We start from the raw sequence: 20,818 nt of genomic DNA, 5'->3' as shown, positions 1-20,818 counted from the left end.
CCCTGGCAATGAGGTTTTAGATACAACACCAAAAGCACAATCCATGAAAGAAAAAATTATAAATTGGGCTTTATTAGAATTTCAAACTTCTGCTCTGAGAAAGACACTGTTAAAAGAATGAAGAAGTAAGCCACAGACAGGTATTTGCAAAACAAGTATCTGATGAAGTACTTGTATCCAAAATATACAAAGAACTGCTAAAACTCAACAATAAGAAAACAAACAACCCAATTAAAAATGGGCAAAAGATTTGAACAGACAACTCACCAATGAAGATACACAGGAGCATATGAAAAAATGCTCCATATCATATGTCGTTAGGGAATTACAAATTACGATAACAATGAAATACCACTACATACTTACTAGAATGGCTAAAATCCAAAAAACTGACAATACCAAATGCTGACAAGGATGTAGAACAACAGGAACTCCTATTCACTGCTGGTGGGAATGCAAAATGGTCCAACCACTTTGGAAGAGTGTTTGCAGTTTTTTACAAAGCTAAACATAGTCTTACCATACTATGTGATCCAGTGATCTGTCAATCACTCTTCAAGCTACCTACCCAATTAGTTGAAAACTTATGTCCACACAAAATCCTGCACATGAATGTTCATAGCAGCTTTATTCCTAATTGCCAAAAACTAGAAGCAACTAAGATGTCCTTCAATAGGTAAATGAATAAACAAACTGTGGTATACCCATATAGTGGGGTATGGTTCAGTGATAAAAAGAAATGAGCTATCAAGCCACAGAAAGACATGTAGGAACCTTATTGTTTTTTTTTTTAACTTTTATTTTATTATTTTTTTTATTTATTTTATTTTTTTCCCCCAAAGCCCCAGTAGATAGTTGTATGTCATAGCTGCACATCCTTCTAGTTGCTGTATGTGGGATGCGGCCTCAGCATGGCCAGACAAGCGATGTGTCAGTGCGCACCTGGGATCCGAACCCGGGCCACCAGCAGCGGAGCGCGCGTGCTTAACCGCTAAGCCACGGGGCCGGCCCTGTAGGAACCGTAAATGCATGTTGCTAAGTAAAAGCCAAGCTGAAAATGATACATACTCTGTGTTTCCAACTACATGACATTTTTTGAAGGCAAAACTTTAGAAATTACAAAAATCTCTGTAAGTAAAAGATTAGTAGTTGCCGGAGTTCTGGGAGTAGGGAGGGAAGGGATGAATAGGTGACATACAGAGAATGTTTAGAGTGATGAAACTATTCTTATGAAACTTTAATGGTGGATACATGTCATTATGGGTTTGTCAAAACCCAGAGAACTTTAGAACACAAAGAATGAACCTAGGGCCGGCCCCGTGGCTTAGCGGTTAAGCGCGCACGCTCCGCTACTGGCGGCCCAGGTTTGGATCCCAGGCGTGCACTGATGCCCCACTTCTCTGGCCATGCTGAGGCCGCGTCCCACATACAGCAACTAGAAGGATGTGCAACTATGACATACAACTATCTACTGGGGCTTTGAGGGGAAAAAAAAAAAAGGAGGATTGGCAATAGATGTTAGCTCAGAGCCGATCTTCCTCAGCAAAAAGAGGAGGATTAGCACGGATATTAGCTCAGGGCTGATCTTCCTCACAAAAAAAAAAAGAGTGAAGCTAATGTATCAATGTTTGTTGATTAATTGTAATAAATGTACCACACTAATGCAAAGTGTTACTAGGGGAAACTGGGGTTGAGAGTGGAAGAGGGGTAGGTACATGGAACTCTCTGTGCTATCTATTCAATTATTCTGTAAATCTAAAGCTGCTAAAAAATTTAAGTGAATTAATTGTTAAAAAGCTATAGATTCAAGTTAAATCATTATGCTGTACACCTTAAACTTCTACAGTGCTGTATGCCAGTTATATCTCAATAAAACTGGGGGTAAAAAAAGCTATAGATTCTCTTTTGCTTTTTGAGTCAATAGATGGGATAAAGCAGATGACTGAGAGAAATAACAGTTCTATCTGTTCATCTGCAGGATTAAGGTACTTTGAAAGAAATACCCAAATAAGAGCAGTTTATAAGGACATTAATGACTCTGAGGCTCCATAAGGAGGTCTCAGAAACTTGCTGGTCTACAGGTCAGGATAATTTTAAATCATAAGCTCCCACACCTTGAGGGTAGACTGCAAGGTAGTTGCAATATGACTCTGGATTCCACACTTCTCTTTAGCTGAGAGCGCCTAGGAATTAGTACAATCCAGCAAAAATGAATCCAGAGCAACTCCAGAGGAGCTTTCTCCAGCTACGTTACACTGCCAGTACAAGACAGTATTTTGGATTCAGAGTCAACCTTTCATTATTTTCCAGAGCCATTTGAGACTGAACAAGTCTTGGGGGGCAGGTGAGTCCCCAGGATTAGAGTCTAAGGCCTTGTGACTCTTAGCCCTGTCTGCCAGTTTGTTGCAGCTTAAGAGTGGCAGTGGTTGATGGGTTATATTAGTTTGTCTGTCTGTATTTAATAGTCTTCCATTGTGAGTTGAAAAGGCCTATTACACTAGACTTCACACTGCCCAGAAGAGCAGGGCTGGGGCTTGACACATTGAGTTGCCTGGTTAACTCTTCAGTTATCTCGAGAGTGCCATAATGAATTCTTGCTTTAGGGCAGGTGTCAAGGAACTGATCTAGCCTGCCTCCTGTTATTGTATAGACTGTGAGCTAATAATAGTTTTTACATTTTTAAATGGTTGGAAAAAAATCAAAAGAAGAGTAAGATTTCATGACACATGAAAATGATATGAAATTCTAATTTCAGTGTCCATAAAGTTCTGTTGGAACACAGCCACATCCATTTCTTTACATATTTTTTATGGTTGCTTTCGCACTACAACAGCAAAGTTCACTAGTTGTGAAAGAGATTGTATGGGCCGCAAAGCCTAAAGTATCTACCATCTGACCCCTTAACAGAAAAAGATTGTCCATCCCCACTTGAGAGCATTAAATGGTTCCCTAGAAGTTTGAAAAGAGTCAGGGCAACTCCTAAAAGTGCCAAAGTTATTCTCAGGAAAGATGACACTCAGAACATCTGACTTCAGCTTTATTAATTTGGGAGACGTGACTAAGAAATAAAACCTGAGGTGTGATAGAAGGGAGGGGATAGGATGTCTTCCGTTTCTCATAGGCCAGGCAGTAACAGCCTTTTGATAGATAAAAATGCATAATTTTTTTCAAGGTATATTCATATTACTACTAAACTCCATTTACTTATGATTATCAGTTTTGTATTTAAATGTAATGTAATTTAAACAAAGTAACTTTGTCATCATTTCCATATTGAAAGTGTAGAACATCAAGTGAGATAGATCTCAAACAACTGTCTCTTGTATTATTTCCATAAGGTCACTCACACTTGAGCATCAATACTACTAGAGCACAAATAATTGAAAACCACAAGTTATCCAGAAACCTTATTTGTCAGTTTCAACCTCCTCTTAGACTTTTGCTCAAGCTATCAATAAAAAGCCACACTTTTTAGTGTCATCTCTTCTTGTCTCTCCTACCCCTCTGGTGGAGAAATACTTAGGAGCCATAAAATGGCCAAAAGGTGGCAGCAGGAGGGAGGAGGACCAGAAGCAAGAGGAGAAACAAAGAGCCCTCCATTCACATGCTGGATAATCAGTCTGTGGATAATCCAGCATTGGTTGAACTTCTATCAAGAAAAAGTCTTGGGGCCGGCCCCGTGGCCTAGCGGTTAAGTTTGCACGCTCCACTTTGGCGGCCCGGGATTCACAGTTTTGGATCCCGGGCATGGACGTGTGCACTGCCTATCAAGCCATGCTGTGGCAGCATCCCATATAAAAAGTAGGGGAAGATGAGCATGGATGTTAGCCCAGGGCCAATCTTCCTCAGCAGGAAGAGGAGGATTGGCAACAGACGTTAGCTCAGGGCTAATCTTCCTCACCAAAAAAAAAAGAACAAGTCTTTTTCTCTAGGTCTTTCTCCCACAACCAAATAAGAATTTCAAAGCGGTTGCCAAGGAAGATGTGAACTGGCTTTGCTTAAAGCATCATTCTCATTCTGGGTGCCATGGATTATAACTTTATGTTAGAATAGGTTTATGAAACTTGAGTTGTGAAAGTCCATAATATTTTAAGATCAGTTAGAAGCACTATAAATGTTTAATTTTCTCTGATACTTTCTGCGTACTTTTTATTGATTATTTTTTGAGTAAAATTTTTAAAAATCTTTTTTACATGACTCGATTAACAGCTATGATATTAAAAAAAAAGAAGAAGAAAAAAAAGACAGCTATCCTTATCCTTAGCTATTGCCCAGAAGAAAACAGATACTTGCATGAAGAAATGGGCAGCGCTGTGGAGGGGGCACCCAGGAGAAGAGCCTGCCGCTGCGGAAATACAAACCTTTGGGATCACCAGCAGCTTGTGCTTGTGACTGTTTCACTTGGCCCTTTTAATAAACGGGGCAGTTGTTTGATAGACTTCCTCCTGGAATTAGTGTGCAGTCATCTTCAAATTTTATAAAAGTTATGTGAGAAAAATGCTAAATGATGGGAAGAATTTATGTATAGTTAAGGAAAAACCTCCTTTTGAATCTTGTAATGAAAATGTTTCCTGTGAAATTTCATGTCAAAGCGGTACATAGCAAGCAATTTAGCAAGTAATTGTATGTGCAAGTTAAAACTTTCTTCTCATTGACCTTCAGCCTCTGAATTCTCTGGTCTTTTTTTTTTTTTTTTTTTTTTTTGTGAGGAGATCAACCCTGTGCTAACATCCGCCAATCTTCCTCTTTTTTTTGCTGAGGAAGACGGCCCTGGGCTAACATCTGTGCCCATCTTCCTCCACTTTATATGGGACGCCGCCACAGCATGACTTGCCAAGCAGTGCGTCCGTGCGCGCCCGGGATCCGAACCAGCGGACCCCGGGCCGCCGCAGCGGAGCGCGCGCACTTAACCGCTTGCGCCACGGGGCTGGCCCCCTTGAATTCTCTGGTCTTTAACTGGTCATCTTTCTTGTCTACTGTTAAAACTATCTTTCTGTTCCTCCTTTTTTTGTGTGTGTGTGAGCAAGATCAGCCCTGAGCTAACATCCGTGCTAATCCTCCTCTTTTTGCTGAGGAAGACCGGCTCTGAGCTAACATCTATTGCCAATCCTCCTCCTTTTTTTTTTTTTTCCCCCCAAAGCTCCAGTAGATAGTTGCATGTCATAGTTGCACATCCCTCTAGTTGCTGCATGTGGGACGTGGCCTCAGCATGGCTGGAGAAGCGGTGCATCGGTGCGTGCCCAGGCTCCGAACCCGGGCCGCCAGTAGTGGAGCGCGAGCACTTAACCGCTAAGGCACGGGGCCAGCCCTCCGTTCCTCCTTATTCTCTCCCAACTGTCTGTTTTTCATCATATCAAACATCTGTTCTGCATAGTGACTTATCAGACAGTATTGGATTTGGGGTCTCTGTGGTGTGCAGAGCCCATTAACGCAAGTATTGACATTGAGTTGGAGTAATTTTAACAACAACAATAATATGGCCACAAAAAAAAAAAAAACAACACTGAGACCAAACACATCCATCCTTCCTCCTCCTATGATGCTCCGTGAAAGAAACACGGATATAAACAAGGTATTCTTCAGAGAAAAGGCTGAACTTGGTTTCTGGTATAATATTTAGTGACTCTAAAGGAGAGAGCATTAAGCAAAGGAACTTTAATTGTTTTTTTCCTTTCAAAAGAGAGTGAGTTTTCAGAGTAGCACAGAATTTGACTTGCATACAGAAATGCCTATGTGCATTATAGTATATCAGTTTATATAATTTCAGGCATGTAAAAGTGAGAGTTGAAGATCGCTTTTTGTTATTGTTTTTAAATGAATATGCTCTTTCAAAAGAGTGTTTCCGTTATTCCATTCGTTTAATTCTAAACAGTTCTAAATTCTTTTTTTTTTTTTTTTTTTTTTGGTGAGGAAGAGCAGCCCTGAGCTAACATCCATGCCAATCCTCCTCTTTTTGCTGAGGAAGACTGGCCCTGGGCTAACATCCGTGCCCATCTTCCTCCACTTTATGTGGGACGCCGCCACAGCATGGCCTGACAAGTGGTGTGTCGGTGCGCTCCTGGGATCCAAACCCGGGCCGCCAGCAGGGGAGCGCACGCACTTAACCACTACACCATGGAGCAGGCCCCTAAACAATTCTTTTTTTTTTTTTTAAAGATTTTATTTTATTTTATTTTTTCCCCCAAAGCCCCAGTAGATAGTTGTGTGTCATAGCTGCACATCCTTCTAGTTGCTGTATGTGGGACGCGGCCTCAGCATGGCCAGAGAAGCAGCGCGTCGGTGCGAGCCCGGGATCTGAACCCGGGTCGCCAGCAGTGGAGCGCGCTCACTTAACCACCAAGCCACGGGGCCGGCCCTAAACAATTCTAAATTCTTTAAAAAAAATTGAAAATTTGTTAATTTTTAAGATTAGCAAGTGGGAAGACATTTAATACATCGTTTAATGAAAAAAAAAGGACTACAAAATTATATCTCTAGTTTTCTTTTTTTGATTTTCATATGAAGAAGAATTAGAAGGGAACTTTCATAGTAAATTAAAATAATTAATGTATTTGGGTTTTGTAACTATAGGTGATTTTTCTTTCCTTTTTTTTCTTTACGGATTTTATTTATTTATTTTTTTCCCCCCAAAGGCCCAGTAGATAGTTGTATGTCATAGCTGCACATCCTTCTAGTTGCTGTATGTGGGACCCGGCCTCATGGCCGGAGAAGCGGTGCGTCCGTGCGCGCCCGGGATCCGAACCCGGGCTGCCAGCAGCGGAGCGCACGCACTTAACCACTAAGCCACGGGGCCGGCCATGATTTTTCTTTCCTTTTTGGTCTTACCTTATGTCCCTTATGGTTGTTATAGGATGTCATTTATGCAGTAAATAAAATTCAGTGATGGGAGAGAAAGCTTGGGATTTGTGATTGATTCATGGTGAATCTCAAGACTTCTCTTACTCTGGCCTCTGCCCTTGCTGTTGCCAGTGTTTGATCTTCAACTCCTAGCAGCCTATGGAGGTGGGTGTGGGATGGAGATCACTGGGTCTCCTGCCTCATCAGCACCTGAAGTCAGCATGTAGTTAATACTGCAGATGCACTTCAGAGTGATGATGTCTGAGGACTGTAGGATTTGTAACTGCCTCAAAACACCATCCTGTCCTGAAAGTTGGGACACAGGACTGCAGAGTGCTTCAGAGCAACGGTGGACTTGACTGTCAGGCATGCCTGAGCTTGAATCCCAGTTTTGTCAAGTACCAGATTTAACTTAGGCAAGTTACTTAACTTCTTTGGGCTTATGTTTATTTATGTTTAAATGGGAAAATAACGAAGTCTATCCCATAGAGTCACGAGGATTTATAGGGTAAATCTAGTAAGAATGTTTAGTGAATGCCCCTTAAATGTGGCTATTTTTTTTCCTAAATATAGCTATTTATTTTTTTTTGCTTGAGGAAGATTAGCCCTGAGCTCACATCTGTGCCAGTCTTCCTCTATTTTGTACGTGGGATGCCTCCACAGCATGGCTGATGAGTAGAGTAGGTCTGCGCCCAGGATCCGAAGCCGCAAACCCAGGCCACCGAAGCAGAGCGCACAGAACTCTAACCACTCGGCCATGGGACTGGCCCCCAAATGTAGCTATTTTTATTCTGCTTGGCTCTCCTGACTTTCTACTTTGGAGCTTTGCTGAAGGTATTTTCTAGGCAGCCCCCATTTAATTAATTAATGTGTTTATTTTGCATCCATAGATGATGTAAGAGCTACCAGCTCAATTTCTTTGTGCTAATGTGAAATCTGCTGATGGGGGATCATCTGCTCCTTCAGTTGTCATTTTTCCATATCTGCTTATTGAAGTAACATTCTTCTTTTGCTTTACAGATATATGTAATTGACAGCGCAGACAGAAAAAGATTTGAAGAGACGGGTCAGGTAAATAATTCTTCTGTTGAGATATTTCCCAGATAACTGGTATTCATTAATCTACCTTGTAAATGTATGAGAGGAAGGGAGGTATTTTTCATTTAACCTTTGCAGTTTAAACAAGACAGTCATTCTGGCAAGCAGGCAGAAATATCAGTTGCCTAAAAAGAAATTAGGTGAAAATCCTTTAAACAATTTTTTGATTAAAGCCTTTTAGTTTTAATCAAATTAAATAAGATACAAGCAAATGGAACTTACCACCGTGCCCAAAAGCTCTTCAGGTTTCTTCCCAGGCCGGGTAGAAATGAACCAAGGGAAACAATTCGCTTATCATTTCTATGTATGTTTTTCAATACCAACTTAATTGATCCAAGGGTAGCTTTAACAAATTCTAACAGCTGGGAAGAAATGTGCAAGCTGCTAAGACTAAGCTGCTCTGGTTTCCAAGCCAAGAAACAGGTATACTTTGAACCCAAATATGGCTTCAAATGCAGAGTACATGTCAACATGATTACACTATGTGATTTGTGTACACTATTTTAAATAGAGAAGCAGTGGGCATGGACCATTTTACTCAGACTGAGTACACTGATAAGAAGCAAGGAGTAGAGTGGACTCTTCGGAGAATCACGCTTACATCTCATAGCCGAGTCCTTGGCCTGTGTCCTGAACTACCACAGGTGGGGTTCCAAAGGTAGCAGTCCCCATGTTTATGTTCTTTTTCCTGGAAATTAGTCTGAGAACTCTCCAGACTCCTGGAGACAGCCTGTTTCCCTTCCATACCGTGATGATTTCTGGATCATCACTCACGTGAACCAATGCTCAACATGAGCTTGGAGGTGAAGGGTGGCATATAATGATCTGCCTCTTGAACCCTCCAGCTCTCTTTGACCGCCAAAGTGTCTTAAGTAGCTAAAATGTGGGTTTAATGGGGAAGAGGTGGGTCCTGGCATTTAGGTAAGTATACACCCTCTCCTGTACTTGTTGCAGACAGAATCAACATACAGTTTAGACCCCAACCAATAACCTAAAAATCAGAGGCCTTACCAGATGGACTAATACAGTTATTTAGGATGTGGATTTGATGAAGTGAAACGCACATGCATGCATGTTTTGGAGAATAGAGATTGATGAACCATAATTATAGTCTCTAAAGCAACTGTCATTTTAAGTTTAAATTTTAAAAAGTACATATACATATATTCATATGTGTATGTGTGTATATATACATCTACATAAATATATACATGTGTGTATGTGTGTGTATATATGCATTGAAAGTTATTTGCAGATAATAACCTTAGGTAAGTTTTAAATGTCTGACTACAACTCGTGTTCTCCCTTGAACAGTGTTTCTCAAAGTACGATCTGTGAATCCCCTATAGTGCTCGCTTTGGCAGCACATATACTATGAATCCCCTATAACAGACCCACCTGAGGAGCTCGTTAAAAATGCAAATTCCTGGGTCTGGTTCAGACTTTCCAAAGTCAGCATCTCTGAGGTGGGCCCAGGAGTCTGTCAGGATTCTTCCACAGACTCAAGGCTCATAGAACCACTGCCCTTGGAAGTTGCTAGTTGGTCAGCTTAAGTGTTTTGTTTCTTTCTGACTACAAGTGCCTGGTTAAGTATCATAGATTTCATCCTCCCCTCCCCATTTGTTCCCAAAATGATCCAGGAACTAGCCGAATTACTGGAGGAAGAAAAACTAAGTTGTGTGCCAGTGCTCATCTTTGCTAATAAGCAGGATTTGCTCACAGCAGCCCCTGCTTCTGAAATTGCAGAAGGACTGAACTTGCACACCATACGTGACCGAGTCTGGCAGATCCAGTCTTGCTCAGCTCTCACAGGAGAGGGCATTCAGGTGAGATTACCGGAAGGCTTGGTCACCTGGCAACATGGCAGCCAACCAAGGTAGTCTGTCTGATTGGTTGCGCTGATTTAGATAGAAAAAGATATGAAACAAATACCTTTGATTAGCAGATGAACCATTCCAGGATGTGAAGGGCATGGAGGAGTTAGGGTCTTCTCTACTTAGCAACCAATCTGATATCTTTAGCTGTTCCAGGAAAGCCACAGATACACTACCCCACACAAGCGGCAAACTACCGCATTGGGTAGGAGGTCAAAACAGAAGATTTTTTTTTTTTTTAATTGATGTTTTAATGGTTTCTAACATTGTGAAATTTTGGGTTGTACATTTTTGTTTGTCCATCACCATATATATGACTCCCTTCACCCCTTGTGCCCACCCCCCACCCCCACTGCCCCTGGTAACCACAGTCCAGTTTTCTCTGTCCATGTGTTGATTTATATTCCACATATGAGTGAGATCATACAGTGTTTGTCTTTCTCTTTCTGGCTTATTTCACTTAACATAATACGCTCCAGGCCCATCCGCGTTGTTGCAAATGGGACGATTTTGTCTTTTTTTATGGCTGAGTAGTATTCCATTGTATATATATATATACCACAATTTCTTAATCCACTCATCAGTCGAGGGACACTTAGGTTGCTTCCACTTCTTGGCTATGGTGAATAATGCTGCAATGAACATAGGGATACATAAGCCTCTTTGGATTGTTGATTTCAGGTTCGTTGGATAGATTCCCAGTAGTGGGATGGCTGGATCATAGGGCATCTCTATTTTTAATTCTTTGAGGAATCTCCATACCGTTTTCCATAGAGGCTGCACCAATTTGCATTCCCACCAGCTGTGTATGAGGGTTCCCAAAACAGAAGATTTTGAGGATACTTTCTAACTCTAGGATTCTTTGATGATTGGGTTGGGGTTTTGTGTTATGTCTAATATTATGAATGCTAAATGCTTGTACTCCCAAGGTAACAGAGCTGTCAACAGTCACGCATACTACTTATCCCAGAAGTGTTTTGTTTTTTTCTGTTGGCTGTCTCCACTGCCCTCAGGGTTGGTATCTGTTTCCTGCTACTTCAGGTTGGTTTCCCACTGGGAGGTTTCTGCTGACAGAAAGCCCCATGCTTTATACTGAGGAACTGTGTACCAGAAGAGCAGGCTCCCCCACCTTTGCTGTTAATTTAGGGCAGAAAACGTTTGTATCCCAGACACCTGAGAGGCTGTATCCTCAAAGATAAACAGTTTCAGCTCTGATGCTTCCTACCAAGCAGCTCAAACCAGTTGACACTGGAGTCAGCCCTCCAGGACTGCTTCTTTATTCTGAAGCCTCAGCATGCTCCACATGCCTCATTTTAAACATCTGGCGTACCTGCCAGGGAAGTGACACAGTGCTGTGAGAAGCGGACAGTACTGCTCTAGGATGCTGTGGGGGATGAACAACATCTAAAGAAACGTTATCCTCCCTCATTGCCATATGGCGTGTGTCTCTTGGCATGACCAGTTTGCTTTTCTCTGAACTTGGTGTGTTGGGGTACAAGCATGCGATCTGATTCTCGATCGTTGTCCTGCAGCCTCTTTCCGTTTACCTTCTAATACTCTTCTTCCCTGTCTTCTAAGACATTTGACACTTATTTGTCTTAAAATTGCCTGACTGCTTTTATCGCAAGCAAATACTCACCTCTCAGAATTATCTTAGTTGTTCCATCTGTTTGCTGCTTGGTTTTTTCTTTTCTTTTTTTTTTTTTTTTTTTGCTGAGGAAGACTAGCCCTGAGCTAACATCTGTTGCCAATCTTCCTCTTTTTTCACTTGAGGAAGATTAGCCCTGAGCTAACATCCATGCCAGTCTTCCTCCACTTTATATGTGGGTCATTGCCACAGCACGGCTGACGAGTAGTGTAGGTCCGTGGCTGGGATCCGAACCCGGGCCGCCAAAGCAGAGGGCACTGAACTTTAACCACTACACCACGGGGCCGGCCCCTTGTTTTTTTTCTTTTTGTTACACAAAAAACCAGGGCCTGCCTCTGTGCTTGGCCTCTAGATCTGAGGGCAGACCAGTTGGCACAAGACGAGTGCCCACTCCTCCAAACTCCTCAATAACTGCACCCTCAGAAGCTCTTCGTGCATGTGCGCGTATTGTGGGGGCCCTCAAGATTACCTTGGCGACATCCCCAAAAAGGATGCTGGAGCTCTGTGATTTAGGTTTGGGGAAGAGGCAGGTGTTAAGTCTTATTTATTTCCTTCCATCCTTCCCAGATTCTGCTTATATAAGTAATATATTCTCTTTAATAAAAGTAATATATTCTCTTTATATACAAGTATATAAAATTAAAAACTGAGTTCTTTTCTCTCCCCTAATCCCACTCAACAAAGGAACTAACTACCATTAATAGTTTTATTCTTCTTGAGTCTCCTCTATAAAATTGCAGTCACATATGTGATTATGTATCTATCAGGTTTCAAATTAACTGCATTTTTCAGCTTAATTTACAAGCAGGTCCAACAAGTACACTTACAACCCAGGATGTTTTTGAATAGGTAAACTCTGATCATTTTATTTAGCTTCTAACTTTTAAAAAAAAAAACATCAAGTTTTGGGGCTGGCCCGGTGGCGCAGGCGGTTGAGTGTGCGCGCTTTGCTGCCGCAGCCCGGGGTTCGCCGGTTCGGATCCCGGGCGCGCACCGACACACTGCTTGGCTAGCCATGCTGTGGCGGTGTCCCATATAAAGTGGAGGAAGATGAGCACGGATGTTTGGCCAGGGCAAGTCTTCCTCAGTAAAAAGAAAAAAAAAAAAAGAGGAGGATTGGCAGATGTTAGCACAGGGCTGATCTCCTCACACACACACACACACACACACACAAAAGATCAAGTTTTGCCTAAGGAACTTCCCGCAATTGTGCATAGGGTGGTATTCATGAGGCCTAAGGTTATTTTGGTGAGGAGGCGGCCCAGGAGAAGATAGTAGCTTTCTCATGTTTGTACAAACCACTTTAGCAAGAGGACCCTGCCTCTCTAAATGGTTTAGAACACAAATATACAAACTAGAAAACGTCTTGAGGTTGGGAGCTCTATAGGTGAGACTAAAGAAAGTAAATATTTTGTGTGCATACTCCTAAGAAAGTGGGAATTGACAGCTCTGTCATCTTTTTTCACTTGACCAGAGTGTTGAAAGGAAGAAAGAGCAAAGCTGGAATGAACAGTGAGGCTCTTGTTTCTTCAGCCAGCCTTAGGGATGTAAAGAGGAGGGCTGGGGTTCTCTAGACTCAGGATTCAGAGTAGTGGCATTCGAGTCGAGGGAACTTCTTCAGAGGAGCCTGGAGGTTGGGAGGGAGCTCCTGTCATCATCCTCCCAGCCTTCACCCCACTGCTCCTGTCAGGCGGAGATTACAAGGACTGAGCTGTGTGTTTCTGGCTGTCACCACCACAGAAATGGAGTTCCCTCTAAGTCACAGGATCTTTAGGCCAAAAAAGAGGCAGTGAACTATCAGACAGAGGGTGGGAGAGGCCAGGAAGGGCTTTAAAATCAACCAGTTTGAATCAAGTGAGACAGTCATGCATGGTTTCATTTTGTTAAGAGAATTCTTCTCAGATCAGGGACCTTTAGCAACTAGGTTCACAGGAAATTATATCAAGAGAGATCCGACAAAGAACTGTGAGCAAAAAAAAATGATTTTATATGGAGGAGAAATAGTTTGAAGGTCACTTAATTAGTTTAGTAGATAGTACCATGGTGGATAGAATTGGGTAGTTAAGACTGGGATTTCAAGGTTAATGAGATTAGATTATGGTTAATAGAATGATATAAATTTAGAGAATTTAACCATTATTTGAAATGAGTTATTTAATAAAAATGTTAATTAAGAAGGGAATCTGCTGTCTATTGTCCTTTAATGGTAACCTTTGGGGACTGGAGAAAGGTCATGGAGTTTTCTGTGGAAATGCTTTTCTTTGTGAGACGTTGATTGACCACATCCCTCCCTCACGTAATGCCTCTGACCCACGCTGTTGCTCACTCAGCCTGTTTCTTGGTTTTCACTTTAAAAAGAGTCACTTAGGTGGAATTCTTTTCCTGCATTGCTTAGTTCAAGTGCAGGCCTTTAATGATTCTTATTAATTAAGGCTTAAGTATTCCTAAAAATGAAAGACTTCACTAGAAAAATGTCTGCTAAGATCACTTTCAGACGTGGATCCTGTGCAGTCATTACTAAAATTCCCTAAATTCCTATTTCATCCTCCTACTCCACCCTCCCCACCCCAGCCCTGCCCTCTAAAAGCTGGTCGGTAATGGGCAAAGCTAACAAAATGATCAGACATGAAATTGGTCAGGTAACATCTGGCACCACAGCTCTAGTGACCCTGAAAGAAAATGTACAAACGTTAAAAAAAAAGACCTGGAATTTCTGTTACAGTGTCAGGTGTTTAAATACAGTGTCTCTATTTACATTGTGTTTGTGTGTATGTGTTTAATCAAATGCATTTGAGAGACTGTCTTATAAATACCACCCTCAAGTGGGTGACCTGGGGGAACAGCCACAGACCCACTAGATGGTGAGCTACACCCTCTGGACTAACAGGACAGGTATGTCACTTCTCCTTAGCTGCATAGCTTAAACACATGATTGGAGATTATGGAAATTAGTGATTCCTGGGGTGGATTTCAGATTCTTGTTCTACCTGATATTCTGAAGGCAAATATGTGCAGTCTTTACATGGACAGGCAATACCAATAGCCCCTGCTCTGGATGTGGAAATTGACTTTTGAGGGCTTCAAGAGAGTTTGGAACAGGTCTTTCTTTGCCTGATTGATGGTGATGAGGAGGCCGGCCCATCATGTAATTAAAGCAGATTTCCACAGGAAACTGTCAAGAGCAGAGCTCAGGTAAAGGGCACTAGAAGCTGAAGGAGAGCATCAATCTTGGAAACTCTGTCCTGCTGAAAGGCCCATAGTCCAGAGGAGCGATCCGAAGAGACCCAGTTATGTCAAGTCGATGAAGGCAGAAAGAGGAGAAACTGAAAAATATCTGGAAGGGAAAACCTGAAGCCCCTCAGCCAGACCTCATTACAGACACAGAGGCAGCCTCCCTCCTCGCCCTGGGCGAGGCCAGGGGTGCTAGGGCCTCTCCTCGTGTCCCACATCTGGCCCAGGGACTCGCATTCTTCTCTTTTCCCCTGGTATCTAGAAAACAGTGCACAAAGGATCTGGCTTAGAGCCAGAGAAGGGCCTAGAGAAGCAGTCCCTCTCCCACCTGCAGACCCGAATGTGAACCCTGAACCACAGCTGTCCTTTGCTGTTGTAGTTTCAGGTGTTTGAAGACGTTTCCTCTCTAAAACATTCTGTGTGTGTGTGTGTGTGTGTGTGTGTATGTGTGTGTAATTAAAATTATACTGGATTAGAATTTCCTTTCAAAGCAGAGATCAGCAGCTTCAACTTGGTCTCTAGCCTTAGTTCTACAGAGACCTGCCGACACCGATAGCTTTGAGCTAGCAGAAAGTTCTCCCTGGTATTGCTCTCCATGCCCCCTCCTCATGCTCACCTTTTCTTTTCACATCTACTCCGCATCCCCTGACCTCCTTCTCCAAACAGGAGCGATGGTCAGCTCACAGTGGTCCCACCTGCATGGAGAGGCCCGCTAGCAGTCTGAGCCCTGATGTGTGGGCTGTGCTTCAGAGCGCCTTGCAGCTGGACACTACACGTTCACCAGCCCCGTTTCTTGTTTTGTTTTTTCCTCCTTGGTCTAGGGGACTTTTCCCTTCATATGCCAACAGAATTTCAATATTTAAAAAAATGACATTTCCCACCTTTTTCTAGGCCTGGCATCAGTTATTTTTGAGTCTTAGTATACATGGAACCACTTATCTGCAAGTCAGACCTCAGGTTTATTTTTAAATTTTCAGACCTCTCTGTAGACTAACAAAGCAAGCTCGGAGCATACGATTCTGCTACCTCTCTGGTGCAGTGCCCTTTGTCACCAGAAAAAATATTAATAGCAAGCAATATTTTGTGTATGCTGCATCCAGCTGCTGCTTGACCCTGGGGCCCAGTGGCACAGTGGGATAGGCTGCGTTGCTCAGCGAGGGTCTGAGCTCCGTGTGGTCTTAAAGCAATTACTGCTGTGACCGTGTAGTCCTCATGGCGTTAAAACCCAGGCCCATCCAACCATGACTGTCGCTGCTTCCTTCCACCATCGAGCAGTGATGGATGCATTGCAGAGAGATCGAATTAAAAGGAGCTGTGCAGTCAGAGACCACTCTGCCCATAGAAAGGGGCGTCGTGCCTGTAATCCTGGAACATAGAGATCTGTTATTAGTGGGTTTCCACCCGTGTGGTCAGGGGCAGCCTAATATTTTTCCCAGTGGGTCTAGTAGGGAATAATATCATGACATGGTAAAATTTATTTCCTCTCCGTGAGGCCAAACAAAGCTCAGTATTTGAGGTTCGATGTCTCTCTTTACTCTCTTATTGAATTGAAGCTAATCAATTCAAATTAACTTTTAGCGAGGTTGGTCAGGGAGGTGCGGTGGAGGAAGAAAGGGAGACGACTCGTGCCATAAGATTGTCATTCCCATGATGAAGATCAAATGTGCAGAAATTTGGTCAAACCAGTTTTTAACAATAAAGGATCAACCATTAAACAAACCTATGAATTCATTTCCTTCGTTGGAGGCAGAGCAGTAACCTACTTCAAGCAAACGATCACCTTTTCTTGGTCGACTATTTTAGAAAAACAAAGCCTTGTCAAATTAAGGCAAGAGTGTGGTGGCGCACTGATTTAAACACGAGAAGCAGAAGGTTTCTCCTCTGGCAGTGATGTTGTCTCTAAGTGTAGAGTTTCTCCTGGAGGAGGTGGTCTTGGCGGATAGTTAATATCCTAGGATGGTGCTGTGAGGTAGACATGCAGGCTTCCACACGCAGAGAGACCTGGCAGCCTGGGCTCTTGCAAGATGAGTGGCCGAAACCAGCCTGTGGCACCATCAGAGCTACAGCAAAGCCATGCAGCGTACTTGGCTGGGGGCTGGTCAGTCTCATGCCCCTCTGTTCAGCTGGAAGTTCTAAGGAAGCAAACACTCGAATTGCTCCCATTCCCAACTTCAGGGTGAGTCCCAACTTCTCTGTAAGCTCGAGGCTGAGCGCCTTCCTCCAGCATTTGCCCTCATCCATTGAGGAATGGTAAAAGGTGCTGGAGCGAGATTGACTGGGTTCACAGCCCACCTCCATGCCCCCATTTCCTCATCTGTAATGTGGAAATTACAATAGTACCCACTTCACAGGTTGTTACAAGGATTAATTTAAAAGATATAAATTAAGTGTCTGCTATAGGCCAGACACCATGCTAGGTTCTGTAAACACAACCTCAAGCCAGTCTGACATGGACTTTCCCCTCAGGGATCTTGGACGACACCATTATCTTTCCCTTCCAGTGGGCAACTTGGCACAGCTTGTCCCTGATTTGATTGGAGAGGTATTATCCCCGTTGTCTGTTGCTTCCCCGACACCTCCCACCTCCAGCTCAGGTTCTCTTCTGGGTAATAACAGGAAAGGTACAGCTCCCCAACTCCGAACACTTCAGATCAGGGCGGCCTCCCCGAGCTGGAGCAGCCACAGAGCTCTGCCCCTAGGAATTCTCCCTCTGCTCCCACAGTCCAGGTTGCAGGCGGCAGCTGCAGAGGCCCAGGGGCCAGCAGGTCAGCTGGTGGCTACTGACCTCCGAGCGCCCTCTGTTGGCAGGACTGTGGCTGGAAGGGCTTTGCCACTGCTGGCCATCACGGACATCTGGAGAAGGACTGCCCCTTAGCAGGGCTCCTGTGGTTAAATCCCCTCTGCCTCCATAACAGATACCCAGGAAAAAGCAGCCCCTGACCCTCCACAGACGGCTTTGGGTTCCTGCAGCTGAGTAAATATTTTTCCTATCTCTTTGACTGCATTCATGTTCAGTTACATATAATAAAAGAACCCACCCCCATAATCAGCTATAAAACAAGAGGAAAAAACTGTATTCATATAGTGTGGGAACACTGATGTTGATTTCTCGAAGAAGATGATTTGATAAAATATTGCAGGTCTCTATAGAGGAGAAAATATTGAAGTGCGCACCTTTGGTGGTGTTTGTGCGGGTTCCTGAAGATGGAAAGTGCTACGTAAGTGCTGAGCTATTCAGCTTCGAAGGCAAAGAGAAGATGGTTATCTTATTCATCCCTCTTTTATTTGTAAAATCTTTTTTGTCTCCTGGCAGGTGATCATTTTTTTTTTCCTGGAAACCAATTAGCTACTAAAATTAAACACGCTTCTCTTTAAATTAATCCTTTTCACAAAATAGTCTTAAAATTGGCCTTAGCTTTTCCGAGTAAGTTGCTGACCCAGTTGTAATTGGAGATACATTTGGAGTCCACTTTTCTCTCATCTCGGCCTTCCTCCCCCTTGTCCCCACTGCTGCCAGGTGCTGTCCCCCTTAGGCTGTCGGCTATGGCTGGCCTCATCTTGGCCAGTGCCCACAGGTCTGCCCTGGGACAGCCATCAGCTTATCTGGTTCTCCTGCCCAGGTGCTCTGATGGCAACTGGCGGACTTGTACTCACTGTAAATTCAGGTTATGGTCAGATTAGCCGGGAGATAGGATGCCTGCTGGTTATTTTGCAGTGATGTATTGTTTATGGGATTAATGCTCCGAATAGCCAAGGGTGTCAGCTGATATTTATTACTTTAAGCTGTCTCAGCTGTTCAGGTTCAACAGCTAGCTCCATGGTCACAGGAAATGCAGGGCTCTGCATGTCATGTATGCCCTGAGATGTGCAAATGTGACTGGGACCTCAGTGAGCATGTATGTGTTCGAGATACAGGGGAAAGGGATTCATTGCAGGAGCCGCCTTTGATTTTGTTCTGGGCTTCTGAGGGGACTCTGCACAGCCCAGAAGGTTGGAGAGACTCTGGGGAAAGGGAGAGCATTCTGGAATGGCTCCAAAGGGGGTTGAAAAGGAGGTCATCTCTGGCAGGCCTGGCATCCACGAGAAATCATGCCGCCTGCCAGGTGGCTGTAGGCGTTGTGTGGTTTTTACCTCTGTCCCTCTCCAGCCTTCTAAGAGAGGACACTTTCAAGGTCACTGTGCCTTTAAGGGAAGCTTCTCCCCAGTCCCTCTGCCTGGTAGTGCTTAAAGCTACAAGAATCAGGCCAGGCCCTTTAAACCTGTCTGTAGTGCTGCATGAAGAGAAATAAATGCACATTGCCCCAGTGTGTGTCCAGTAACACACACTGCAGTTGGTTTGTTTTTCCAAAAAGAAATTTAATTTAACCCAAGTGTACACTGTCACATTGTAAACACACCACGGCACCAGAAGGGTGGCTGATTGAATTTAATGCCCTAGCAAAGGTCAGCTTTTTGAAAAAGCCAAAAATGGCTGGAATCTTTCCTGATAGCTCTTCAGTCAGGCCTTGGATCTAGGCAGATGTGTTTATTTTTTCAGAGGGAGTTCCTGAGGACCCTTCTCAAGTTCAGACCCTGGGCACTCCCCCTCCCCTCCCTTCTGTGCTCTCAGAGGCCTCCCTCTTCCTCCCCAGGAAGTCACTGTCCCTGGTCACCCAGGTGGGCCCTGGGGCTAGCAAACTCCTGGCACTGGTGGTCTGGTGGTCAGGGAGGGAGAACCTGGGACCCCCACTCCCTCCCTTCCTGGGCTTGAGTGTGTGGTGGCTTTCTTACAACTAACACTGCCTTTCTCTGCCCCATTTGTCTCAAAGGATGGCATGAACTGGGTCTGCAAAAATGTCAATGCAAAGAAGAAATAAAATCTAGACAAATGGAGACCGCGGGAGCTGCGGGAGCTGAATTCCGTCCTGAAAAACGCTAATTTGCTTCTTTCTGACCAAATGTTTTTCCATCTGTGTACAGCTACAGCTGTTTGAAGAGAGGGAACAACACAGTTTTAAAAGAACGTCCATTCCAGCAGTAGATTTAACTGGTCTCTGAGGTTCAGAATCATTTTTCAAATAAAGGAATTATATTATTTCCTCTGCATAATTGAAATAGTATTAAATGTCTCAAAGCACATGATTAGAAAAGGAGATCTTTTAAATGAGCAAGAGATTGCGTTGCAGTATAGACAATTCCAGTGGGCTTTTTTCTTTCAAAAAAAAAAGAAAGGAAAAGAGGAAGAAGCAGCTTATGCTGCATTCATGTATTTCCTGACCTGTCCCTTACATTCCCGCCATGGTTTTGAGACCACAGACAGTGTTTGCTGGTGCCGAGCAGTGCTTTTTGCCATCACCACTGAACCAGGGCTGCAGTCTGTCCGGCCAGAAGCTGCTGCGGGGAGGGGAGGAATAGCAGATGATTAAACCATCTTGTCAGGCAGGTAGGAGACTGTATATGTAATCCTCACCCTTTGGAGAGGAAAAAACAATCCTTTCTCGCAAACAAGTCACCACAGAAACCTGCTCCGTCCCCAACCCCCCAGCCAGCCACATGGGGAAGCAAATTCTTATGACTTTTGACTGTAATGACATCTGGAATGTAAGGAGAGGTGGGAGGTTTAATTCCAGAAAAATTACAAGGTCCTTAAAAAGCCCTCACATCAAGGGCTCAGGCTAGCTTAAACAGGCTTTCTCCAGTTCAGTGGAGCAGCAAGCAGCCGACTCCAAGATTAGCTGGCTTCTCTACGGCCCTCCTATAGAAGGGATTTCTAAAGCTCAAAGAATTCTGTGTTTAAATGATCACAATAGGCCGCTGCTATCAGATTTTAAAAATAAATGCAGCTTTACCCTGAACCTGCTCCACTGAGAAAAGGCAGGCAGATCGATTTGGAGAAGAGATCAATTTTTATAGTGCTGGCGTCTCAGTGGTGTGGGATGCTCAAGGGTGGAGAGAGTTTGCTGCTGGGAAGAACATGGGTGTGTGTGATTGCAGGGGCCAGGCCCAGGGAAGCCAGAGTCCCCCCAGCTGCTGTGTCCTCTGCCTCTCTCCAGCAAAATGTGTCCTCTGTGGATTGATTGGAGAGGAATGGCAGGAGATGTTGCAAAAAGAGCTTGTTTCCCTGAGCCTTGAGAAATCCCCAGCTTCAAAC

General features: G+C 43.7%; 1 protein-coding gene across 1 annotated transcript in view; it reads left to right on the top strand.

Moving 5' to 3' along the window:
* Nucleotides 1–19,776, top strand: part of ARL3 (ARF like GTPase 3) — a 34,565-nt gene extending 14,789 nt beyond the window's left edge. The window contains exons 4-6 of the mRNA XM_004428014.3: nucleotides 7,858–7,908; nucleotides 9,576–9,761; nucleotides 19,497–19,776. Coding sequence (XP_004428071.1) covers nucleotides 7,858–7,908; nucleotides 9,576–9,761; nucleotides 19,497–19,544 — 285 coding nt within the window. The 3' untranslated portion in view covers nucleotides 19,545–19,776. The remainder of the gene's footprint in view (nucleotides 1–7,857; nucleotides 7,909–9,575; nucleotides 9,762–19,496) is intronic.
* Nucleotides 19,777–20,818: the final 1,042 nt, after the last annotated feature.

This window comes from Ceratotherium simum, chromosome 6 (assembly GCF_057802395.1).
Source record: "Ceratotherium simum simum isolate JZ-2026a chromosome 6, ASM5780239v1, whole genome shotgun sequence".
NCBI lineage: Eukaryota > Metazoa > Chordata > Mammalia > Perissodactyla > Rhinocerotidae > Ceratotherium > Ceratotherium simum.
This window is presented reverse-complemented; position numbering and strand designations above follow the sequence as displayed.